Source organism: Marmota marmota, unplaced genomic scaffold (assembly GCF_001458135.2).
Source record: "Marmota marmota marmota unplaced genomic scaffold, marMar, whole genome shotgun sequence".
NCBI lineage: Eukaryota > Metazoa > Chordata > Mammalia > Rodentia > Sciuridae > Marmota > Marmota marmota.
In genome coordinates this window covers 401,007-427,684 of record NW_026000172.1, presented here as the reverse complement: position 1 = coordinate 427,684, position 26,678 = coordinate 401,007, and the positions used below count along the sequence as shown (strand labels likewise).

At 39.1% G+C, this 26,678-nt stretch overlaps 1 protein-coding gene across 2 annotated transcripts in view; it reads left to right on the top strand.

Moving 5' to 3' along the window:
• The window catches only part of LOC107159691 (zinc finger protein 420-like), a 28,393-nt gene extending 13,391 nt beyond the window's left edge, over window positions 1–15,002 (top strand). Inside the window, exons 2-5 of one of the 2 annotated variants that reach the window (XM_048787764.1) lie at window positions 5,826–6,019; window positions 7,204–7,330; window positions 12,114–13,645; window positions 14,066–15,002. In XM_048787764.1, the coding sequence (XP_048643721.1) occupies window positions 6,014–6,019; window positions 7,204–7,330; window positions 12,114–13,645; window positions 14,066–14,155 (1,755 nt within the window). In that variant the 5' untranslated portion in view covers window positions 5,826–6,013 and the 3' untranslated portion in view covers window positions 14,156–15,002. Of the gene's footprint in view, window positions 1–5,825; window positions 6,020–7,203; window positions 7,331–12,113 lie in introns of both variants that reach the window. The other variant, XM_048787763.1, reaches the window with a different exon arrangement.
• The last annotated feature ends 11,676 nt before the right edge of the window (window positions 15,003–26,678 follow it).

Here is a 26,678-nt window from a genome sequence, read left to right as displayed (position 1 = left end):
TCTAAAAGAACAGAATGATTAGAAGAGACTCAATCTCTAGAATGCTGAGGAAAGTCTACTGCAATTCCCTATTATGTCATTTTGTTTTGATTTGGCCACTGATACACAATAATGACAATGTGTCTTTTTATGTTGATTGACACACTTGGTACCAATTTGTCCTATAACAGTTGTTTTAACCTCATTTACTTGATGTAAATGCTGTCTGATGGATTTTGCTATAAGTTAAATTTTTCTCTTTGTATTTAGGTATCTTGGTAAGATTTTTCTAAATAATCTAAATAAACCACTATCTTTAAAAAGAAACCTTTCTTTCTTAATAACTTTTTACTCCCTTCCCCTCCCATCCTTCTGCCCTATCTAGAGTTTGTCTATTTCTCCCATGCTCCCTCTCTCTATCCCACTATGAATCAGCCTCCTTATATCAGAAAAAAAAAAACATTTGGCATTTGGTTTTTTGGGATTGACTAACTTCACTTAGCATTATCTTCTCTAACTCCATCCATTTCCCTGAAAATGCCATGATTTTATTCTCTTTTATTGCTGAGTAATATTCCATTGTGTATATATGCCACATTTTTTTAATCCATTCATCTATTGAAGGGCATCAAGGTTCCACAGTTTATCTATTGTGAATTGTGCTGCTATAAACATTGATGTGGCTGTGTCTCTGTAGTATGCTGTTTTTAAGTGCTTTGGGTATAAACCGAGGAGAGGATAGCTGGGTCAAATGGTGGTTCCATTCTGGATTTTCCCAGAAATCTCCACACTACTTTCCATATTGGCTGCACCAATTTGCAGTCCCACCAACAATTTTTGAGTGTACCTTTCCCACCACATCCCCACCAACACTTATTGTTGTTTGTCTTCATAATAGCTGCCATTCTGTCTGGAGTGAGATGAAATCTTAGAGTGGTTTTGATTTGCATTTCTCTAATTGCTAGTGATGATGAACATTTTTTTCATATATTTGTTGATTGATTGTATATCCTCTTCTGAGAAGTGTCTGTTCAGGTCCTTGGTCCATTTCTTGATTGGGTTATTTGCTTTTTGGTGCTTAGCTTTTTGAGTTCTTTATATACCCTAGAGGTTAGTGCTCTATCTGATGTGTGAGGGGGTAAAGATTTGCTCCCAAGATGTAGGCTCTCTATTCACCTCACAGATTGTTTCTTTTACTGAGAAGAAACTTTTTAGTTTGAGTCCATTCCATTTATTGATTTTTGATTTTAATTCTTTGCCACAGGAGTCTTATTAAGGAAGTTGGGGATTAGGGCCTACTTTTTCTTCTATTAGACACAGAGTCTCTGGTTATATTCCTAAGTCCTTGATCCATTTTGAGTTGAGTTTTGTTCATGGTGAGAGATTAGGGTTTAATTTCATTTTGTTGCATATAGATTTCCAGTTTTCTGAACACCATTTGTTGAAGAGGCTGTCTTTTCTCCAATGCATGTTCTTGGCACCTTTGTCCAATATAAGATAATTGTAGTTTTGTGGGTTAGTCTTTGTGTCCTCTATTCTGTACCATTGGTCTACTAGTCTGTTTTGGTGCTAGTACAATGCTGTTTTTGTTACTATAAAATTTCTTTAAAGAAATTTTCCATGCCTTAGATATTTTCTATTTTATTGAAGTACAAGTTTTCAATATAATTTCTGATTAATTATAATTAACTATAATTTCCTTATAGTTTAAGGTCTGGTATAGTGATGCCACCTGCTTCACTCTTCTTGCTGAGGATTACTTTAGCTATTCTGGGTCTCTATATTTTTCCAGATGAATTTCATGATTGCTTTTTCTATTTCTATGAGGAATTCCATTGGGATTTTGATTGAAATTTCATTAAATTTGTATAGTGCTTTTGGAAGTATGGTCATTTTGATAATATTAATTCTGCCTATCCAAGAGCAAGGTAGATCTTTTCACATTCTAAGGTCTTCTTTGATTTCTTTATTTAGGGTTCTGTAATTTTCATTGTATAGATTTTCACTTCTTTCACTGATTCCCAAGTTTTTTTTTTTTTTGAGGCTATTGAAAATGGAGGTAGTTTTCCTCACTTCCCTTTCTGAGGATTTGTCACTGAGATACAGAAATGCCTTTGATTTATGGGTGTTGATTTTATATTCTGAAACTTTGCTGAATTTATTTTCTAGTTCTAGAAATTTTCTGGTGGAGCTTTTTGGGTCTTCTAGGTATAGAATCATGTCATCATAAATAGTACCAATTTGAATTCTTCTTTTCCTATGTGTATTTCTTTAATTTCTTTCATCTAATTGCTCTGGCCAGTGTTTCAAGAACTATGTTGAATAGAAGTGGTGAAAGAGGGCATCCCTGTCATGCTCCAGTTTTTAGAGGGAATGCTTTCAGTTTTTCCTCCACTTAGAAGTATGTTGGCCTGGGGCTTAGTATAGATAGCCTTTATAATGTGGAGATATGTTCCTGTTATCCCTAGTTTTCTAGTGTTTTGAACATAAAGGGGAGCTGTATTTTGTCGAATGCTTTTTCTGCCACTATTGAAATGATCATATGATTCTTATCTTTAAATCTATTGATGTGGTGAATTACATTTATTGATTTCCTTAACCAACCTTGCATCCCTGGGATGAATCCCACTTGATCGTGGTGCACAATCTTTTTGATGTGTTTTTGCATTCAATTTGACATAATTTATTGAGAATTTTTGCATCTATGTTCATTAGATATTGGTCTGACATTTTTCTTTTTTTGATCTGTCTTTGCCTGGTTTTGGAATCAGGGTGACATTGGCATCATAGAGTGAGTTTGGAAGTGCTGCCTCTTTTTCTATTTCCTGAAATAAACTGAGGAGTATTGGTATTAGTTCTTCTTTAAAGGTCTTGTAGAGCTCGGCTGTGTATCTGTCTGGTCCTGGGCTTTTCTTGGTTGGTAGACTTTTGATGGTGTCTGCTATTTTGTCACTTGAAATTGATGTTTAAATTGTGTATGTCATCCTGATTCAATTTGGGTGAATTATATGACTCTAGAAATTTTCGATGCCTTTGATATTTTCTATTTTATTGGAGTACAAGTTTTCAATATAATTTCCGGTTATCTTCTGTATTTCTGTAATGTCTGTTTTGATATCTCCTTTTTCATCACGTATGCTAGTAATCTGAGTTTTCTCTCTCCTTCTCTTTGTTAGCATGGCTAAGGATCTATAAATTCTATTTATTTTTTTCAAAGAACCAACTTTTTGTTCTGTCAATTTTTTTCAATTGTTTCTTTTGTTTCAGTTTCATTGATTTCAGCTCTGATTTTAATTATTTCCTGTGCTTTTCTGCTTTGGTGTTGATTTGTTCTTTTTTTTCTAGGGTTTTGAGATGCAATGTTAAGTCATTTATTCATAGACTTTTTCTTCTTTTAAGGAATGAACTCTATGCAGTGAACTTTCCTCTTATGTTGAGAGCCGTAGGGGTTCCAAACGCTGCACAGAAGGCAGGGCGCCATCGGAGGGCGAAAGCAGGAGGGTTAGAAGGGCGTCCCCCTCGCCATGCTCCTGGGCCACCCTGAACTTTCCCCAGACAACGCGGACTGACTTTGATCTGGACCACCAGGCACAGGGGGCAGCTGACCGGCCAGCCGCCGCCTCCTGCAGAGCCCGCAGCAGAAGGGGTCCATACTGGCATGCCCACCCGGTCCCATGGCGCTGCCAATAGGCGTTCCCTTCCGGGTCCCTTTCTGCAGGGAGAAGCGGCCCAGTGACCTGTCCAAGTGCAGGAAGTGAATCCGTGTGCAGGAGCCTCCAGATCCTAAGAAAAAGGGTGGCGCCGGTGTTGAGAGCCAGGCCAGGTCAAGATGGTGCCTGGCATTTTTGCCAGAAGGGGCGGCTCCTGCTGCCTCCTGTGCCCGCTACTTTTGAGTTCTCTGCGGAGTTCGCATTCAGTTCTCGCGGGTGGAGTTCACTTGGGTTGAGTTTGAGTGGGGTTGAAAAATAAAGTTCATTCCTGCTTGAATCTACAAGTGGCTCCTGACCTCCCGGTTTTTTTTGTGCCCAGCCAGACTGCGGCACTCTTAGAACTGCTTTCATAGTGTCCCAGAGATAGTCTCAGGTTAGTCAGAGTGAACCTTAAAGGGAGGGAGCAGCACTCCAACACCCTCAGGTGAAGGGCATCCCTCCCTACCTGCAGCAGGAGTGGGGCGGCTGGAAGTGCAGCCGGTTAAGCTGGGCAGGCTTCCGGTCAAGGAGCAGCCTCAATTGCTAACCTTTTGTGGACTTTAAAGGTGATTTAAGATCTTCAAAAGCTAGAGTCCAGGTCAAAAGCCCAACACTGTAGCTGTTGCAGGTGGATGGAGCTCTCTTATTATCAAGGACCACCCAGGGCGGCGCATCCCTGGCGCTGAGGCCCAGAACGGAGAGCTTGACCACCCGCTCCTGTCCCTGCGCACCTCAGCCTGCGCAGATCCCTGGTGGGCGACGTTGGGTTAGATGATGCCGGAGGCCCCACGAGGCTACTGCAGCACCGGCCACACTCCACTGGGCTCTTGGCCGCCATTTGTGCCGCCCGGACCAGGCGACCGGGCAGGCACAGCTGCCGCTTCTGCAGCTGCAGCCATCAACCCACCAAATGGCTTCCCTTGCAACCATGCGCCTTGGCCCTGGGTAGTGAGAGACCTACTACTGCAGTCGCTTCTGGCCTCGCTGCCCTCAACACACCGCAGGGTGTTGAGGCCTGCAGCCACCTTCCTGCGCTTGCGCCCTTGGTAGTGAGAGACCACTGCTCTGGGCAGGCAGCGGAGGGCCCAGGAAACAGAGGAGAGCTGCACCAACTATGCTTCTTCACCTTGAGCGTCTGGCAACAGAGCTCGCTCAAGGATGGAATTGCCCATTTTTGCACCGGCTAATAAAAACAACTCCTCACGCCCTATTGTGATGTAAACTAATCAATAAAATCAGTAAGAGTGTAAGTTATAGGTTATAGATTTGTAAAAAATATAGATTATTAAATGATAAGTGAGATAAGACAATTACAAAGCAAGAACTGTCATAGGCCTAAGACTCCATTTTTCTTCCTTCTATTAAAAAAAAGAGAACAACAACAACAACAACAAAACTGTTACCAGAGCTGTTTCTGAGACTGAAATGAAAGCTGTTCTTATAAAAATTGTTTTTCTGTACCCACACATTGTACCCCCCTCAGGATGCAGCGGGGGTCGTGGGAGCTGCATCCTGGGTGGGTGCCCTTGAGGGTCTCTATGACTTAGACATAGACTTTCGCCCAAGCCCAGGATGCTGATGTCTAGCTCCTGCTTGGGCCTGGGATGTGGTCAGCGGAATTGCAAAGCTGACTGCCTTTCTTCAGCTTCTGTGCTTGCTTGCTTGCTAACTGGAAAATCCCAGTCCTGCTTAGGGCTGAAGGTTCCACTTACTGTTGTTTCAATCTCTGTGATTGGCTTATCTGCATGTCGCGGAGGAAAGCCCCTGAGTTGTGGTTTCCATCTTGAAGTTCCCAGGATACAGGCCGGGAAGCTGCTGTTCTCCACAGAGCTTCAGTATCTAGGGTGGGTGACAGTCCCTGACCAGGTAAATAAAGCTCTCATTGATTTGAATTTGGACTCTGTGTTTTCTGAAGTGGCTCCCCATAACAGCCCCACCGTCCTTTTAACAAAGAGACTAGTGCACGCTCTTAACTGGGGGGTGTCCTGATGCTCACCTGAAGTTTCTCTGAGCACCACTGAGTACCTAGCATTAGGTACTCAGTTGAGAGGTCCAAAGTTCAAGGAGGAAGCCCAACTTCCAAGTGTTGGTTGAGATGTTATCATGCTACATAAATGGTTTTCCAGAAGCTTAGGTTTGTTTCTCTTGCTATCCTAGAAGGACAGGCATAAAATACACTCTGCTGCAACTAATGCTGTAGGTGGACAGTTAGCTGACACAGGATGAGCCGACTGAGACAGTCAATCAGAGATTACAGAAATGAGGAAAATAGCACGGCCCAGTGGGGCGAGTCAGCTGAGACGGAGAATGGATCCAACAACCAACTGGAGCCCAGGCAGTAGTTTATGTGGGTAGGTACACCAAGGGGGTCAGCGTGAGGAACTGCTTCAGGAAAACAGGATGAAGGTGGCAAAACCACTTGTTTGGGGCTTAGCAGGTCACACCCACCTCCTTTCTACCTCCAGGTGGCCGTGTTTGAACCTAGGGCTGTCTGAGCCAAGGCAGGGTGTCCATTGGTGGAATTTCACCTTGAGTTCCCACAAAAGAAACTCCCCTGCCTTGTGATGGCGCAAACAAACCCACAACTCATATATGGCCTCAGCATGTGTATGTGACATAAAAATGTCATTTCATCAATCTGCTCTTGTTTCTTCTTAACATGTTTCCATGAGTCTTCTCATTTATGATCATCACTCTGCTCTGAAATATTTTCAAACATTCACACTTTAAATTGACATTAATATTCCCTATTTTTTCTAAATTATAGGTCAAATAAACTTGGGTAAAAATTAGACTCTACCATTTACTGAGTATTTGATCAAATGTCATAAAAGATGAATACCATTACTGCTATTGCATTCTTTTGGATTTCTGCATTAGGACATGAAAAACTCATAGAGTGAGAAGTATACATTTGAAATGATCAAAAAAGATTGATGTTGATAGTTGCTATTTTAATAAAAGAACATAAATCCTTTAAAATATTTTAACTCAAATTCATCAAGAACTTTTTTCTAAACTGGTTTTTCTCATTGTTATTCAACAGTTTCTCGTGGATCACTGGCACTAGGATCACTAGATTGGAATTACTGCTACATATTCAGAAAATCAGATTCCATCCCAAAAACACTGGACGAGAGTCTGTATTTTAGTAAATCTCTTGATTCATGGTTGTGGATTCAAATTTTGAGAATTACCCTTTTTACTTACCATAACTTTCTTATCTGAGAAATAGACAATTTATCTTATAATTTTAAAATCACAAAGTGTATATTCTTGTGTTGATGCCTTAATTTTACATCTTATTTCATGATAGTGATATCAATACCTTGGTTTTTTGACTCTCAACACTCTTTCCTCAGAGTTAGATAATAGAGATTATTACTTTGTTACAATGTATTTTCTTGTATAATTAAAGTCACTAATCTATTTGAGAGCCAGTTCTACTAAATTTCATTTCATCTTCAGAGAACTTAAAAGCTCTGTGAATGATGATATGGTCAATGTGATATTAATTTGACTAATACTATTTTAGGAACTGTTGACATTCAGGGATGTGGTCATTGATTTGTCTGAAGAGGAATGGGAATGCCTGGAGCCTGCTCAGCAGAATTTATACAGAGATGTGATGCTAGAGACCTACAGAAACCTGGTCTTCCTGGGTGAGCAGAGCTTCTTTTCAGAATTCTTAATTATATAATTTTTCCCATGCAGAATATACTTCTGCTCTTCATGAAGGAATTTCAGATTTTTGCTTTCAAAAAAAAAAAAAAAGAAAAGAAAAGAAAAAGAAAAAGGCTTGCACAATTTTTGTTACAGAGAAGAAAGTGTTGCTGTCATTACTTTTAGTTCTTAACCTCTCCCTTTCCTGAGGTGATATATACCCTTCACTTTAGATTAGTGGTACTTATAGTAATTCAGTGATATAGAATGATGTGACCTACACATCAAAGTCCAATTTCTCCTCTTTACAGTACCAGAATGAAAGCATCAGTAGTCACAGGGAGAATCACAACAAGTAGTCATTTCATTTTCCAATGAACACATCTTATTGTCTCTAAACCATATTTGCACACCTTCCTCTGGAGCAAAGGAGAGAGCCTTGAGCCATGTTTCCAGGTAGATAGAAATTCATGAAACAGAGGACACAGTTGAGAGGTCCAAAGTTCAAGGAGGTAGCCAAACTTCCAAGTGTTGGTTGAGATGTTATCATGCTACATAAATAATTTTCCAGAAGATTAGGTTTGTTTCTCTTGCTATCCTAGAAGGACAGGTACTGCCTTGTGTTTAGCATGCTTTCAACTTCTTTAATTTTCTCTTCTCCTGCACTGATGTCCCAGTGTGTTCAAATTAACAGCCCAAACACTCCCCTTTGCTTGTGAGGGTCAGCGTGATCTGACAGCATTTCCATTATTTGTGTGTGGGGGGAGGGTATCTCAGAAATCTTGCACATTTCTGGATAACTCTAGGGGAAGCCATTGTAATATATTAGTATCATACAGCAGTTTCCCTAATTTCACTTATATATTTATTCACTGAAGTCTGCTTATTAGAGCTCATTATGAATACTTATAATAGATTTTTTGTGGAATTTTTCTGCCATATAATTAATGTAATTCATAATGGCTGCTCATTTTGGGTTACCAGTGATTATAATTATATAAAAGGGCTTGTAAAATAATACAACCATGGTTATTCAGAATTTTGTTGACTAAATTCCCTCTTTCTTTTCTATTTCTGTTTTATTTTATAGGGTAGATTTCATGTTGTAGTGTAATTTCTCACATCAATTGATTTCTCACATCAATTAATTATGTTTTTTTACCTACATTTTATAATTTGATGGAAATTTTTAATATTTCAGAAATTAGGGCAATGTAATATGAAATTAAGATATGTTGGATCCTTGTTTACGTGGCAATAAAATTAAATTTGCTTCTATTATTTTTATTGTATTGTTAATTTGTTATTTCTATTGCCAATAAAATACATTTGAAATAAAATATATTGTATTTCATAAGTTTTTGTTTTAAAGCATGTTTTTCATATGATAATTTTTGTCACACCAGCTTATGGTCACTTTCATGTAGAATATTCTTGCATAGTTTTGCCTTCATGTTGCCTCCTTAAATTTAGAGTCTCCTGTAGATTGCGTACAGTTGTATTTTTTTAAAATTTCCTTTGCTTCTTTTATTCCTTTTCTTCTTTCTGTTATTCTTTGATTTTTGTATCACTGATTTTTATGGTGACATTGTTTTATGCCCCTTTCACTTCCCTTCATTCTTTGAGTATTGTTTCATTTAGTTTGGTATTTTATAAAATCACTTAAGCTTTCACTATATGTTAAGCTGGCAACAAATTAATTTCATAAGAAAATTTAGTTTATTTATATATCCTTTTAAATTATGTTATTGTTGGCATAGTTATTGCATACCCATTAAGAGGTTTATGATGATTTTTAGTTTTTATATTTCAAAAGTAAGTGTTTATGTCCCATCATTTCAGTAAAATTTAATTCTATATTGCTATATGACTTCTTCTTGCTAGGAAAACTTTAAAGTTTCACATGACTTGTGTTGCTGGGCACATTTATTTTATTTTTCAATATGAAAGATTTACTTTAGTATTTTTGCAGGACAGGTCAAGTGGTGATAAAGTTTGGGTGCATTTATATATACTTAAAAGCTTTATTTTTCCTCACTTTTGAAGGATAGTATTTCTGGTTGCAGTATTCTTAATTGGTAATTCTGTTCTTCCACTCCTTTAACATTGTTTCTCACTTCTTTTCTGTAGTACCAGGCTTCTACAAAGAAATCAACCAATAATTATATCCAAATATCTTTCTCAGGGGCTTGTCTTTTTCTCTTGGGGCTCTCAAGATTCTCTCTTTATAAATGTTAAAAAATTGAGTAAAATGGGCTTTGAGTCTTTGTGTTTTTCCTTTGGAGATAATTGTGAATTTTGACTTCTATTTATTGTTCACATTCACAATTTCTCAGCCATTTTTATTGATACTGAAGATTGAACTCAGTTGCTTTTCCATTGTCCCTTTCCTCAGCCATTGTTATTTTTTATTTTTTAAATCTTTTTTGCATTTTAACACATTTATTTTATTCATTTATTTTTATGTCATGCTAAGGATTGAATCCAGTGCCTCAGAAATGCAAGGAAAGTGCTTTACCACTGATCCCAACCACAGCCCCTCATTTTTAATTTGTGACCATATCTCACTAAGTCACTGGGCTGCCCTCAAACTTGTGATCCTCCTGGCTCAGCCTCTCAAGTTGCTAGGATTACAGCTGTGCACAGCCACTCTGATTCTCTCAACACTATTTCTTAAGAAATTCTTCAAGCATACAACTTTTTCTTGTTACTACTAATGATTTTTACCTTAATTTTTTTTCAGTTTTCTATCTTTTGGTTTAGTTTACCATATTTATTTCAAAAAAATTTTGTTTTATTTTTTTGGGTAATTCATAACTCTCACTTTCCTAATATTAAATTCCTAGTGTTTTGTTTTGTTTCTTTGATTAAGTCAGTGTCTCTTTTTCTTTGTGTACTGTTCTATTTTTTATTTGTCCATATTAAAAAAAACAGCCAATACTAGATTAGTAGTCATTTTGGAAAACAATATGAACATTAATAAAGAACTGAAAAATAGGCAAACACAGTAATACATGCTTATAATCTCAAGTAATTGGGAAAACATGCAAGAGGATTTTATGTTTGAGGCATGTTGTGGCAACTTAGTGACACCATGTCTCCAAATAAACAATTTTAAAAAGGTTTATGTTGTAACACACTGGTACAGCACTCTTAGGCTTAATCCTAGGTAATGCTCATAAAACATTAAAAGTAGAATGACCCTGTGATCTGAAAATGCAAATTCTAAATAGGTATTCAGAGTAGATTAAATCATCATGTTGGAGAAATATCTCACTACCAATGTTCAGTGCAAGCATTCTTCACAATTGTCAGGACATGGACTCAACATGTGTTCATCCTTAATTTAATGAGTAAAAAAATGTTGTTTTTATACACAATAAATGAACAGTAAAAAGAAGATATTTTATCACTTAAAGTGTCATGAGATGAATATGAAGTGCTTTGCATTATGTAAAATAGGGCACACACAAAATGTAATTTGCAGCTTCTTCTGACTCAGAAGTGCAGAGAATAAATGGTTACCAGATATTGTGTTGGTCAATGTCTGCAAAGTATTATTGTAATGGACATGAAAAAGTAAAGAGTTCTATTGTACCCATGGTGAGTGTAATGTAGTCTTCTTTGTTTTTGGAAGTGGAGTACCAAGGATTAAAAACAGAAGCACTTAACACCTCAGCAACATTCCCAGCCCTTTTTTATTTTTCATTTTGAGACAGGGTCTCACTAAGTTACTTATGGCCTTGCTAAGTTGCTGAGTGCCACTTTGAACTTGGGATCCTCCTGCCTCTGCCTCCCAAGTTTTGTGAATTAAGGCTTGTACCCCCACACAAGCTAATATACTGTATTCTTGATGAATGCTAATAGAATTAATGCAATGTTTACTAAGCACTAAAATGATAATTATGTGAAATAATGCACTTGTGAATTAGGTAGATTTAGTCATTTCACCATTCATTTATATCTTCCCTAGTAACATGAAATTTAGTTTGTCAATGGAACAAATCAGTAAATACCAAAGATTATAAAGATTACAAAGCAAGCCATTCACCTCAATAGTGCTGTAGTGATTTCATCCAGGTAATACTGATATTGGCTGTGAGTGCATATGTGTGTTTGTGTGTGTGTGTGTGTGTGTGTTCCCATTAAAAAGATTTGTCCCTATTCCTCCTTTGAGACCATATATTCTTTAACCCCGTGGAATATCTGTGTTATTGTTATCCAAAATCTATCTCTTATATCCAGGACTCTTTCATGATAGACAGAAAGTGGTTTTCAGACAGTCCCTGAAAAAGCCATAAATGTTCACCTTTCACATTTCCTATTTTCTATTAGAGAGAAGACAGTTGGTGGATATTTGTATAATGGTATATTCTGGAAGAGGAAGAACTGGAGTGGATAAAAGTAACACACACCTTTTTTCTGCTGTATTACTCTCCTTAATGATATACACATCGTAAATACTGTGAACTCTTACATTGTTTTGGTAATTCTCAAAAAGAAAATTTTTTAAAAAATATTTTTTAGTTGTCAATTATTTATTTATATGTGGTGCTGAGAATCAAACCCAGTGTCTCACACATACTGAGCTACTACTATAGCCCTCACAGAAATTTTATCTTTCCATTGTTACTTAGCTTATATATTTATGGAGTCATGATGGTCTGTGATGCACTCTTCTGCCACCCTGCTGGTGTCCTAACTACTATAATTTCATGTTATATTTACAAAGTATATTCCCAATCTAATATGTAAAATAATTGTTATTTTTATTTATTTCAGCCATGAACTTTCATCATACCCAGAAAATTACACCAGAGCCTGGCATAGAACATTTATTTAAAAAAGTGATAAATAGAAAATATGGAAATTGTGTCCTTGACTATTTACAACAGAAGAAAGTATGGGATAGTATAGGTGAGAGTGAAATTCAGAAATTATACTATAAAGGACAAGAAAAATTAGTGGTGACTGTCCATAATGAAAATTTTACTGTCAGTAGGCCTCAAGAACATTTAATACCTCAGAAAAGAATTCAATATATAACTGAAGGACAAGTTTCTAAAAGTGATCACTTTGAAAAATTTTTAAAAAATGATCCATTATTCAGAAGTGAACAAAAAATTCCTTCTTGTGCCCAAACATATACTTTTAATGATTGTGGCAAGGCCTCTGTGTACTCATTACTGCTTAATCAAAACTCAAACATAGAATTCTGGAAAGTATGGAACACGCATAATGAAACAAGAAACACCTTTAGCCAGGTTTCCACTCTAAACAATTACCAGTGTACTTATATTGGAGAAAAAATTTATAAATATAGAAAAACACAGAAGAACTCTAGCTCTGGTTGCAATATGAGAGAACATCAGTGTGGCCATTGTGCACAGAACCCTTTCAGAAATGACAAGTGTGGGAACGTCTTTCCTCAGTGCTCAAAGCTTATGACCCATCCAAGTACTCAGGGCCAAGAGGCACCTTGCAAATGTGAGGAATGTGAGAGAGCTTCTAATCCAGCTGCTAGCCTTCCTCAATACAGTGGAGCACATTCTGGAAGGGAGCCCCCCAAATTTAAGGAATGTGTCCAAGCATGGAGTTGCTCACCCCTTTCTAAACACCACAAGTTCCATAGAAGTGATCAACACTACAAATTTAAAGAATGTGGCAAAACTTTTAATCAACAACCACCCCAAGTTAAGTACCACAGAATTCATACTGGAGAGAATCCCTACAAGTGTGAAGAATGTGGCAAATGCTTTAAAAATCACTCAACCCTTTTCAAACACCTGAGATGGCATAGCAGAGAGGAAACCTACAAATGTAAAGAATGTGGAAAAGTTTGTACGAGTTTTTCAACTCTTACTCAACACCAAACTATTCACACAGGAGAGAAGCTCCACAAATGTGAAGAGTGTGGCAAAAATTTTACTCAAAGAGCATACCTTACCCAACACAAGAGAATTCACACAGGAGAGAAGCCCTACAAATGTGAAACATGTGGCAAAGCTTTTAATCGAAGATCACACCTTACTCAACACCAGAGACTTCATACTGGAGAGAAGCCCTACAAATGTGAAGAATGTGGCAAAGCTTTTATAGATCATTCGTACTTTACCAAACACCGGAGAATTCATACTGGAAAGCACCCCTACAAATGTGAAGAATGTGGCAAAGGTTTTAATCAAAGTTCACACCTTACTCAGCACCAGAGTATCCATACTGGAGAGAAGCCCTACAAATGTAATGAATGTGGGAAAGGCTTTAATCTAAGAGCATGTCTTACTCAACACCAGAAAGTTCATACTGGAGAGAAGGCCTACAAATGTGAAGAATGTGGAAAAGCTTTTATTCAAAGAGGGAACCTTATACAACACCAGAGAATTCATACTGGAGAGAAGCCCTACAAATGTAACGAGTGTGGGAAATGTTTTACTCTAAGAACATGTGTTATTCGACACCAGAGAATTCATACAGGAGAGAAGCCCTACAAATGTGAAGAATGTGGCAAAGATTTTAAACTAAGGGCATGCCTTATTCAACACCAGAGATTTCATACTAAAGAGAAGCCCTACGCATGTCAAGAATGTGGGAAAAATTTTAATCTAAGAGCATGCCTTACTCGACACCAGAAAATTCATACTGGAGAGAAGCCCTACAAATGTAATGAATGTGGCAAAGCTTTTAACCGAAGATCTCGACTTACAATTCACCAGAGACTTCATAATGGAGAGAAGCCCTACAAATGTGAAAAATGTGGGAAAAGTTTTAATCTAAAAGCACATCTTACTCGACACCAGAGAGTTCATACTGGAGAGAAGCCCTAAAATGTGAAAAATTTGGGAAAGGTCTCTCTCAGAGAGTGCATTATTTGACACCAAAGAATTCATGCAGGAGAGAGACTGTACAAATGTGAAGAATGTATGAAAGGTTTTACTCAAAGAACATGCCTTATTTGACACTGGAAAATTCATATTGGAGAAGCCCTTTATATGTGAAGAATGTAAGAAAAGATTTAATCTAGGAGCATGCTTTGTTCAACATCAGAGAAATAAAAATGGGGACAGACAATGCAAGTGTAAACACTGTTGCAGACCTTTTAGCAATTGCTAAAAACATTATTACTCACTGGAGAATTCAGAGTGCATAAAAACCCTGAACAATGTAAATACTGTGCCTAACGAATTTCAATTTTTTTTTAACATTAGAAACCAGATACCTATAGGGAATGTGGAAAGACATTTGCCTGAAATACATGCCTTAAATAACAGCAAAATATCTTTAATGGAGAAAACACATTAGAAATATAAAAAATATAGCAAAGTCCTCATCTGTAAGTCATATCATGATGTATGTGGGAAAGAAATGAGGAATTGCCTTTAAGTTTTGTTAAAATTTATTATAAGCTGATGTGGTAAAAATAAAGAAATTCTCACAAGTATCATAGAATAGTGCAGTAAACTAATCTCTGAAAAGATATGAATATATTATAAATCAAAGATTACTCAATATTCTAACTTTTGAAAACTGGAGAAAAAAATTTCAAACATAGATCATTTTATGAGAAGTCTTTTCCTGAGAGTTAATATATATTTTTGAGACTTTACAGTGTATTTTGAAATACTTTATTAACATTTTATATGCATTTGGTTACTGAATAAAAGTAAAAATGTGTTAATGTGTTAACAGTTTTATGTGTTGAATCATGATTTACTATCTCACTGGTGACACAGTTCCTCTTTACTAAAGGTTCTACATAACAGATATAAAATAAAATATCTCCAGTAATATTTAGAAACATCAATTCTTTTAGAAAATAATTTCCCATAAATCAGACCTTTATTCTTCTTGTAATTATGAAGACATTAAGACAGTTATGCATAAGATATAAGAACATGAAAATAAGCACCAGATTTCTCTATCTTGAATTAGTACATTAATCTTTTACCATATAGGTGCTGGGCAGGGTGGCCCATTCTTTTAATCCCAGCAACTCAAAAGGCTGAGGCAGAAGAATCCCAAGTTCAAAGCCAGTCTCCACAACTGATTGAGGCCTCAGGCAACTTATGACACCCTGTCTCAAGATAAAAATAAAAATCACAGGGGATGTGGCTCAGTGTTTCAGCACTACTGAATTCAATCCCTTGTATCAAACACATTTTTTTACCTTATAGAATGGCAGTACTTCTAAAAGCCCTGAAATTTGAGAAAGCAAAACAACATCCCAACACAGGGATTTTGAATACTCCAGAAACCAAGAGTCACCAGGGCATATTTTGTGAAAAGGAGAACCATTGGAGAGACATATTCCTGATGGTTGCCCAGGAAGCAACATGTTCAGCTGGACACTGACCCATCCTGGTTCCTGGCATGTCTGGTAGAAAACAACAACAACAACAACAACAACAACAACTCGAAGAAACCAAGCAGTTCATCATAAAGGCCCCAGGAGTAACTCACCCCTGAGGAGATTTCACTCATGTCAAATAATTTAGAAAAATGTTTTTGTCCAATATCAAATGCCTATTTAGACTTGGGCAACCATCAGGAAAGTTTAACCAGAAAGAACTGTCCAATAATGAGGGTGAAAAGAAAGAGCCATACTCATGGAATATGGAAGCTTCCCCCATATTTTATAATATTATGTACCTTTTGATTTTGGCTACCTTTTATTCTACTCCATACTTTACAATGGTTGTCATACTTCTGGGATTAAAGGATATATAGTGTATGATACAGGTTCCCAAACTTCTCTAGCACTGAATCTATATGAGATACTCCAAATTATACCTGCCCCTTTTTATGTATTAAGTGGAACTGGAAAACATACCAACACACAGGGAAAAATAAAATTTTTATTCAGATAAGGCACTGGAGTGTCTATAAATCCTATTTAAAAGCTAAGCACAAAATAAAAAAATATTACCTTAGTTTTTTTTTTGTAGTGTTAGCTTTTTTGGTCAATGGAACACCCACAAATACTGATTTTATTTAAATTTATTGGGATATGTAAATATTGAATTTATGATAACAAACACGGAAGCAGTGTATGTGAGAGATCTTTTTATTTAAGATTCAGCTACACAGTGACCAGCCATTCTTCATTCTAAGGGTTATGGCTACACGTTTTCTGCTTGTCTTCACTTCAGGTCATCTACACAGCGATAGTTCTCATGAGTTATTTAAAAGTTTTCTAAGGCAAGTTAAATTGTAATTTGGGAGTGACTTGGGAGTTATTACATTTTTTAAAAAGTATTTTTAGATGTAGAATGACACAATGTCTTTATTTTATTGATTTATCCTTATGTGGTGCTGAGAATTAAATACAGTGCCTCATGCAGGCTAGGCGAACACTCTACCATTGAGTTACAAACCTAGCCCACATTACTGCATTTTTGAATCCACATTACTGTATTTTTAAATAATTTTCAATTTACAGATAGGTATTGTAACTATTAGGCCCAGAGTGAAGTTTCAATATATGTATATATCATATGAAACAATTAGTAATTCACATATTTTTCATTTCTAATATTTTGCATCATTGAGAGTGTTTCTATTCATCTTTGAATGCACTGCACATTAATATATATAGTCATCCTACTGTGTAATTGGACCCGAGAGCCCTAGAACTAATTTTTCCTATGAAACTGTGTTTACAAACCCATCTTTTGCTTTTAACACAACCAGAAGTGGATACCTGAGTCGTAAATTTATATGTTTTATAGAAAAGATCAGTCACTCCAGATGTTTTTCTTTTTTCTTTTTCTTTTTTGCATTGCTATGTGTTCCTGTCTTAGGCACTTTGACACTGAATGCCACCAAATGTGCTCATCAGCACGTTACAACAGCATGCTTCAAAATGGGAAGTTTTCATGTCATTTTAATTTAAAAAAAATTTTGTTTAGTTGTAGATGGACACAATATCTTTATTTTTATTTGTTTATCTTTATATGGTGCTGAGGATTGGACCCAGGGCCTCACATGTGTGAGGCCAGCTCTCTACCACTGAGCTATAAACCCAGCCCCTCATGTCATTTTTAGATGTGGGGAGTATGTGGTGTGTTTCCTTTATTCATCACACTATAATTGTGTAGTATAGCATGAGCCCCTCACTTTCTAAAACACACATACATAAATACACAGTATATTTACATCTTCCCCTAATTTTCCTTGTTTTTATGAAGAATAATCAGTTTCCCAAATGAACCAGAAAATAACTGCTACAATATGGTAAGTCTCAAACCAGTTATGTATGACAATCTTATAATCATTCACCTTCAATAGAGAAGGGAGACTGCTAGGCAGGTGGGTCAGGAGGTTAAGTGGAATAATGGTGATTATACTATATATCTATTTTACCTAAAGTGACATAGAATATTGGTGGCATATTTTTAAAGACCTATGTGTGAGACAGTATTACTATAAAAACTACATAATTTTTGGTTTTGGGAATTGAACCCAGAGCTGCTATACCACTGAGCAATATATCTACTCTTCATTTTTTTTGTTTGTTTGAGAAAGGGTCTTGCTAAATTGATGAGCTCCTGGGGCTGACCTCAGAATTGCACTTCTCCTGCCTCAGCCTCTTGTGTCACTGAGTTTACAGTTATGTGTCTGTGCCTTGAAACAAAATGCCCACACATATTTTAAATGCTCTGGGAAAGAAAATTTTTTATAGATGATCAAAAACCTGAAGAGTTTTAGAATATTTCTAATACACCCAACAACTTCCTTATGTTTACATGTTGTCAAAATGCAATGGATTATAGTCAGAGTAAAACTATCAACTAAATATTTAAATGTTTTTTGGAGGGTACTGAGGATTGAACCAAGGGGTGCTTAACCATTGAGCCACATCTTCAGGCCATTTAAAAATTTTACTTAGACACAGTCTCACTGAGTTGCTAAGCGACCTGCTAAGTTGCTGAAGCTGGCTTTGACCTCAGGATTCTCCTGCCTCAGCCTCTGGAGCCACTAGGGTTACAGTCATGTACCACTGTGCCCAGCTTAAATTATATTAAAGGAGTTTCATGGCACCTTTCCAAAGCCCAGTAGGGAAAGCCAAAGACTTAGATGTTTGTGGGCATCTGTAGGTTGCTATCTCAAATGCCACTCAAAGGAGTTGACTTTAATGGTTCCACTCTCTGGGTCTATACTCAATACTCTTATGGAAACTTGGAGAACAGAGTGAGCACTCTCATTTGAGCATACGCATGACTTGTACAGCACCTCTAGGTGCTATAAAAAGGAAACCGACGACAAAATTTCCTTCAATGAAAATCTGCTGAGTTGCTGGAGGAAGACCACTTCTCCCCAAGTTGAGGAATCATGGGAAGGGAGGGCACCTCGCACTAAGATTTCCCTTTTAATTTTTTTTTTTATAGTTTGATGCTCTTTATATTTGTGCTTGCAGTGGATAAGCATTTTATTAATGACAATTTCAAACACACACACACATGACAAGGTACCATCAAGTGCTGCCATTTACCATTGTGCTAGCAGAATGGCACTCTTGCTTTATCAGCTCCCCAGCTCAAGAGCCTTGCTTCTGGGTTCCTGTTCCCCACACGTGCTCCCACTTCATTCATTGTTGCATTTGAAACCACCAGTGTTAAGATCATTAGTCTTCTCCTCTCATCACATGCCTTACAAAGCAGGAATGGGAAACTGGAGGAGTTCTCTGCAATGGAACTGATGCAGGGACATGCAAGCACTCCAGGACTGGTTATTCCACTTTAGACATTCCTAGAAAGTGTGGGGCCCCTGAAGATTCTGAAATCATGCAGGTTTTTTGGTAACACTCATCCCCTGTATTATTGTGGATGCGTATGCCCATTTGGGTCATCTGGAGAGAAAAAGGAAGTGTCAGGCTGCATCAGAGGTTGTATTGGGGGCCACTGAGCTTGTCAGTACCTCTCCAGAGGGCAAGGGACTCCTTGTGTGCCATTTGGGTAAGGAGGGCCCTTGGCTGAGCATAAAGCAATAGAGAGGGAGAGCCTGGTGGGTGCCCAGGGCTGCAGGGAGATGCAGAGTGAGCCTGATTGATGGAGAAAGTGGGAGTCTGCCAGTGTAGACAGGGAGAGCACAGCTAGTGTGATGCATGGGCTACATTGTGTGTGCATCTGACACGTAGCAGTATATACATAAATGGTGTTTAAATTAGATTATTTTGATGTATTTGGATGACTTGTCTATACACATGCAGAGACCAACAAGTTCTTTAAGAAAATAACTGTGATACTGTTAAATTTTTTAAAACATTCACATTGTCCAATTTAAACTGCTAAATTAAAGCAAACAACTTACATTTTCAAAAATTAAATGCACTTAATTCTCCAGAAGTAAATTTGCAAACCTAAAATACATTTTCAAATTTTAATTTTTGAAACTTTTAAATCTTTATCAAATTTTTCAAACACAATTAAAACTTCCAAACATATTTTTTTTCCTTCTAAAATTAAAATCTGTTAGCTTTAAAAGTGAGTGAATGGTTAGCTTTGCTCACATCTGGATCCTTGAAGAAAATGTCATTTTGATTGTGAGAACACAGAAAGGTCCTGCCAATTTTTCCATCAATATTCCCAGAAGAGACTGCCTTGACCCACCTTATTAAGACTCTCACAAGGCCTTCTGAGATATGAGATGCCTGGGGTATGCTTTTTCCCATCCTGCCTCTCTTGCTCAGGATCCCTGTCCATCCATCCTTCCTGAGCCTGCCATCCAGACCCTCACCCTTTACCTGCCCTTCCCCTCCACCATCTTGTACCTGTCCACCCACTGCCTTGCTTCCCCCCTTCTTTCCCCTGGTCTATGTTGCTCAGCCCCACCCCAACATGGCTGTCTCACACAGGGCATCAGCAGCAGGGGCCACTGTACCGCCAACATGCTCCACGTGCCACAAAACTGAAAGAAGCTGCAGATTAAGGACCTGGAAGGGCCCAATCAGAAAGCAGAGGCTGTGGATCAGCAGAAATCTGAAAAGGTGGCTTGCTGCAGGGAGAAGTGGGGGCACCAGGCATTGTGCATCTGGGCCACACCCCTCAACACCGCTGGTCCTGGCTGGTACACAGCATGTGGAAACCCATGGTAAGTTCAGACAATTTCCTTCAGGCGGAGGGCAGGTGCTCATGTCCTGGCAAGTGTGTGAGGAGAGAGGCCTCAGCTCTGCTTAATTACCTGACTTTGGAGGACTTTGCCCCTGCTTCTGGCCCTCAACTGGTTTTGCATATATATGATAATTATTCCATTATCATTTCTTGACAAGCTCTCCCCTTTCCACTGCTTGCCTTTGATTTTGTCAAAACAAGCTGACCATGTCTGCATGGGTCTATCTCTAAACCCTATTCTGTTCTTTTGATCCACAGATCTCTTTACAGCAATACCATACTGTCTTGCTTACTGCAGATTTGTAAAATGTTTTTCATAAAGGCAGTCCTCTGAGTATCTGATTTCTATTCAAATATCTTTGCCTATCCAAAGTTCTGGTATTTCCCTGTGCATGTTAGAATCAGCTTGTTGATTTCTAAGAAAGATCCTCTTGAATTTTTATGGACAGTGTGTTGAATCCATGAAGCAATTGAGGATAATCTTCCTATCTATGAAGCTAAAATATCTCCTCATAAACTGGATTTTTAAGATGTTATCTTGTACATGCTAGCTTTAGTCCCAGTTCTTCATCATAGACCTCTAGTCATAAGTGCTAGCTCGTAAGCATTTTATGATGTGTGGCTTTGTGTCTGAATACTGCTGAAGGACAGAGTTTCATATTTCTGTCAACATGGTAGGGGCGGAGACAACCATGTGCAGCCATGAGCTTGGGCAGTCATGGGAAGGTGAGTCTCCAAGAGTTAGTAGAAATTTGACAGTGGCTTCTACTGGCAGTAAAATGGGTGACTCAGAAAAGGTAGCATCTAGATCACAGATGAGAGGGAGGCTTCTGGTGGCAGCTGCATCCTTGGTTTTAAGTCCCTTTCTTTCCCCATGCCACCTTGGTAGGAAATTCCCAACCATAGCACCCCAGGATACCTGCGGGCTCCCCTGCACATGCTATGAATACCTAGAGCACTGGATTGCAACAAGGTCCCCCAGCAACTAGCCACACACTCAAACAACTTCTAATGGTGGGCAGCATTTCAGGGCTGCTGACCTGGAGTGAGGGGAGTATTTCCTTTTTATCTTTCTGTTTTTTTCCTGTCCATCTAACTTTATGTCAGCCTTTGTATTAGTCTCTTTTTTCCCCTCCCTCTAATCCCATTCCATCTTCCACTGTCTCAGTAGTTTTTCTTCCTTCTTTGTAAATTTAAGTCCAACAATCACACATCTCCCTAGCCATCCTCTGCAAGATTCCATATGTCCTTGAAGAGTGTGTTCCTGTCACCTTCCTGCTCATTTATTATCTTCAACGAGTTGATACACCATGTTGAGAGTTTAACCTCGATCTCCTGCTTCTTTCTTGGAGTAGGAAAAATGTTTGAGTTCAAGAGACTGCTAAATATTTGCTGTTTCTATTTTTCTTTTTTTATGTTGCCAGACCGAATCTCATGGTCTCTGGATTAAATAGGGTAAAAAGCTGTAATTGTCCATAGCACAAAGATTGCCTTTGATTTTTCAGCAGTTTCTTTGCTATCTGGGGAACTTTCTGCAGCTATACCTGTACTCGTGTTTAGGAAAAGCTGAGCAAAAGTGTGACATAATGCACCCACAAGCTGCAACTTGGGAGCCTTCCTCAACACAGGAAAAATATGGACATGTACACTACAGCCACCAAGAAAACAACAGTCTCTACTTTTTCATAGTTCTCGCTTCTACTAATAATGCTGGTGAGTTGCCAAAGAAAAATATTCTTTTGACCTTATGCCCTGAAGAATAACTTCTTTAGGACAAGATACTGTCATTCTCTGGCAGACCTTTAAAAGGATACAGAGCCATCCCAAACCCAATGTAGCAGAAGCTGGCTAACTGGAATGTGGATAGAGGTTCCCTCTGAGCCAATAAAAACACATGAGTAGGGCTGGGGATGTAGGTACAGATACAGTGCCTGTGGGTTTAAGTTCTAGGATTATTAGAACTTAATAAAGCCTCCCTCTTTACTCAAAGGAAGAAAAGAAGAAGTGGAAGAAGCCTGGAAAGTACATTCTAGGACTTTATGTATACCACAAGACATAAACAAGGTATGAGACCTAAGATGGCAATGAACAAAACACCATGTAAAGCAAACTTGATGTTTTGTGTCTTTATGGGTCACCTATGGAAACTAAAGAGATTCTCTACCAGGTCTAACTCCCAGGATTCTGCAAAGGGCTCAGAGGTGCTTTCTGCCCCCAATGAATTTGCAACTACAAACAAGGAACTCAGGAGGGAATAAAATACTCCCTGGTGGCATGGTCTGTTCACCCATGGAACTTGGGGCTGACACATTTTTGGCACTCTAGCAGAGATGCAATATCTGGCCTTGATCACACTCACCCCCTCTGAAACAGTGATTGCAGAACAGTCACAGCTGGTGAAGAAACCTGAAGTCCCCTGAAGAGAGGAATCCCTGTGGACTATGGAGAACTCAGTATAGTGGTGTCTTCTCTGCCAGCAGCAGTTCTCACAGAGCATGAATTAGATGGGTGTACCCCAGACACCTCCCTCAACAAAGTGGGGGCATATTTGGGACAAAAGAGTGCTTTTTCTAGAGACCCTTATGAGCTCCAAAATACTCTAGGACCACTGCAATATGTACCTGAGGAAACACCAGAAAATGCTGATGAATGTGAGGTGAGAGAGCCATGGTTCTTCAAGAAGGGAGCAGCCCCAGTGGGCAACAGTGCTTGGCACAGTGACTGGTCCAGCACAGGTCCTTGGGTCATTGGACAGCCACTGCTAGACAGCCTTCCATGGACACCCAGTGGTGTGATGCTGGGCTGGAACAGAGCACCAAATGATCTATTCTGTGCCATATGTGCTGGAAATATTGGGGGTCCTGGGCACCCCAAGAGCCTAAAGAAGCCCTCAGAGAATAAACAGCTCTGTTGCCAGGGCAGGGATTTTACTTCCACGTGCAATGGAATATAAAAATATTCCATTGTTGTTAAAGTTTTCTTTGGTAAGAAAAAGTTGACTTAAAAGATTAACTAGGTTTGTTTGATATATTTGTTTTCATGGGTAACCTAAAGTTAACACTAAAAATGGGACTTACTAGAAATTTCTCTGGGACTCCCTGTATTGGGAGTCTCCCTGAGAAATCCCCGGGCCTTTCAAACATGGCAGTGGGCAAATTGCCAGTGGGTGGCTAGAACTCCCCGGGCCTTTCAGATAAGGAGCCCCTAATGCAACGTGGCGGCTGGCAAGTTGCCAGTGGGTGGATAACAAGTTGTTTTGAAAACCTTCTAATTGGCCCTCCTATCTTCCGTACTCATAGACAGTTTGTGCCCCCCATGAATCTTATGCAGGGCGGATGTGCGTGCACCATAGGTGATGACCTGACCTTTACTAGGATTGGTCCCGGGGGCTTCCTGGTTTAAGATAACTGACTCTTACTTTCTATATAAACTAGCACCAGCTTGCAGTAAAGTGCTTCATCTTTGTCACTGCTATCTGTGTGTGTGCATTTTAATCTCTGATGATGAACCTTGGCCTTTCATTGGTGCCGAGACCCAGAAGGGGAAATTCCTCATTCTGAGGACCCCCTCTCTCAAGGTTCGCCATCCTCATTCAGCTTTTTGAGCGCTGCTACATTCCACCCAACACTGGCTCTCCAATAGGTGACTCCTTCTAATCAACAACTGGTGAGTCACCCTCCCCCTCTTTGGGAATCCATCTCCAAACAGCTATATGCAAAGGCTTTGGCTGTGATCGTCCAGCAAGGCCCTTGATGCCTAGTTTGGAAGAGAGAACGCACCCCACCACAACTTTCACAGTTACGGTGAACTATCTGGATGCCCATTTCATGGTTGATGAGCTATAAGGGACAGAAGAATAGGCATTCCCTGACTCTCTTTATCTCCTCCTCTCCTGGAAAAACCCTGACATCAGGTGGCCTATGACTCCCGGCCTTAAGGTCTCGCTGGTTGGGCTCTTGGGTGACAACTCATTTGCCCTCCCAGCCCCGGCTCTCTTGAGTCTCTTTGGTTGACTTCTCCTTTCAGGGATGCCTGAAGGAAACTCAACCAAATTCTGTTCCAGTCCAGGCCATTCACCTCTTCTCTTCCTGTCGAGAGTCATCATGGGAGCCTCTTCTTCCTTCCCTGCTGATTCCCCTCTCAAATGCCTCCTGGCTAACCTCAACCGGTTGACCCTCACTCCAGACATCAAACCCAAACTCCTCATCAAATTCAGTACACAGAATTGGCCATATTACCAATTAGACAACCAAAACCGACGGCCCCCAGAGGGGTCTCTAGATTCTCAAATTCTTCATGACCTTTTTAACTTCTGCGAGCACTCAAAAGGGTGTAAGGAGATTCCCCTATGTGGAGGCCTTTTACCTCCTTTGCTCCCACCCTGAACTAGCTTCTCCAATAGATCCTCACTCTCAGCCTTCTGCTCCAGACTCTCTGCTATCACTTCCACCTCAGCAACCTGATTTCTCCCCTCCAATCACTAGATCAAAAACCCAAACCTCCACCAGTTCTCAGACCATTGCCCCCTTGCTGAGGTAGCAGGTACTGAGGTACCCCTCCACCCACTCACTCCTCTCTTCTCCTGTCAGTGCCCAAACCGGGTCCCACCAGGTCCTCTTACCAGCTAACCCAAAGCTCAAACCAGCTGAGGAGAGCCCTCAGACCCCTATTCAAGATCTGGTGAAAATGGCCTTTAAAGTTGCTTTGTCATCACTGAAAACAGGTTACTAAGAATTTAAAGTCCCTTACAGGCTTTTTGGGATACTCACTCCCATCTTCCCCTCTGCTCTACCTGTTCTACTGCTCAAGTTTTCATTGCTAGGAAAATCCCAAACCCCTTTCCCATTATTCTTTTACATCTCCTTCCTCATTCTCAGATCCAAGGAGCTGCTCTCAGCCCTGCCTTCCCGTCTTCCCCCTCCCTACCAGGCCCACAGAAAAGTCTTAACTGACCTTCTCCAGAAATCTTCACCATGGCTGATTTTAGGACTTTCAGCAAAAGAATCCCTATAAAAGAATTCAGTGTAGATAAATTTCCTCTTTTCATGTTGCCCTATTCTACTTGGCCACTGGCTGGAAAAATCAGCACTACAAAAGCTAGACACCCCCTTACTAGTTTTTCACAAAATATGTAAACAAGGCCTATGGCCTTGAGCTGGGGCTTCACAGGGATGGCTACATTTCTAAGATAAGGAAATTACCAACTGGGCTCCATGGTAACAGCTGGCAGGGGAAGGAAAGAAAGAAAAGAAAAAGCTCTCCCCCTCCCAGGTGTCCTTGAAAAGTTAACTTGCCCAGAACAGAGAAAAAAAACAGAAACAAAAACTGCTTTTTGTGAACTTCTGCAGACTGTGAACTTCTGAGCCCCTTCCCTTACATGTTGGGTACAAAATTCTGAAACTACCTAAACTTGGGGTTCAGGGGATTAATTGATTACAACAGAAGCAGTGCCCTCTGAATCCGGTTGCAACCAAATAGGACTGTTTCCCTATCTTCGGTGCTATCTTAGGTGCCTTGCTTTGTCCATCCCTACAACAGTATAATTCCATATATTTAAACATTGTTTATGTTTTCATGAAATAGTCAACAGATATGATTAATTGTGTACTGCAAAAACAAAAGTACTTTGCTACTTTTCTACAAAAGGTTAAAAGCTTTCAGCCTTTCTTTAATTCATGTTTTAGATGTGATATTATATTGTATCACCTAATATTCATGTGACATCAAACAACAATTTATGTAAACTTTATAAAATGATATTTAAAAACAAATATCAACTTCAATACTAGAACACTTTACCTAAGATTTATGAAGAGCCCCACCTTACCTGAGATAAGGCCTATGTCCCATCTCACTACATGTAAGAATGACTCCAAAGTAGGCCAGACTTCAGGTAAAGCCCAGTACTCTTAATTTAAAGTGAAACTGACTTTGCTGGATGTTTATGATCAAGATTTAAAGTTAAATTAAAATGGCCAAGAAAACCAATATTTGGCTCTGGCCCTCTGAGTCAATCTGAATCCAGGGAGCAGGGAACTTCTCTAAAGAGCTTTGCAACTCTGGGCCACATAACCTCCTGATCAGGGAGATTAGTGAGACCACTGGAGAATGAAAAGCCAATCCATGCATTTGCTGTGGATAGGAGGGTCATCAGAGAAGGGAGACATCCCTGATGCTTCCAAGGGAAGCCACATGGTCAAGTAAGACCTGGACCCATCCTAGCTCAAATGGCACTAGCAGA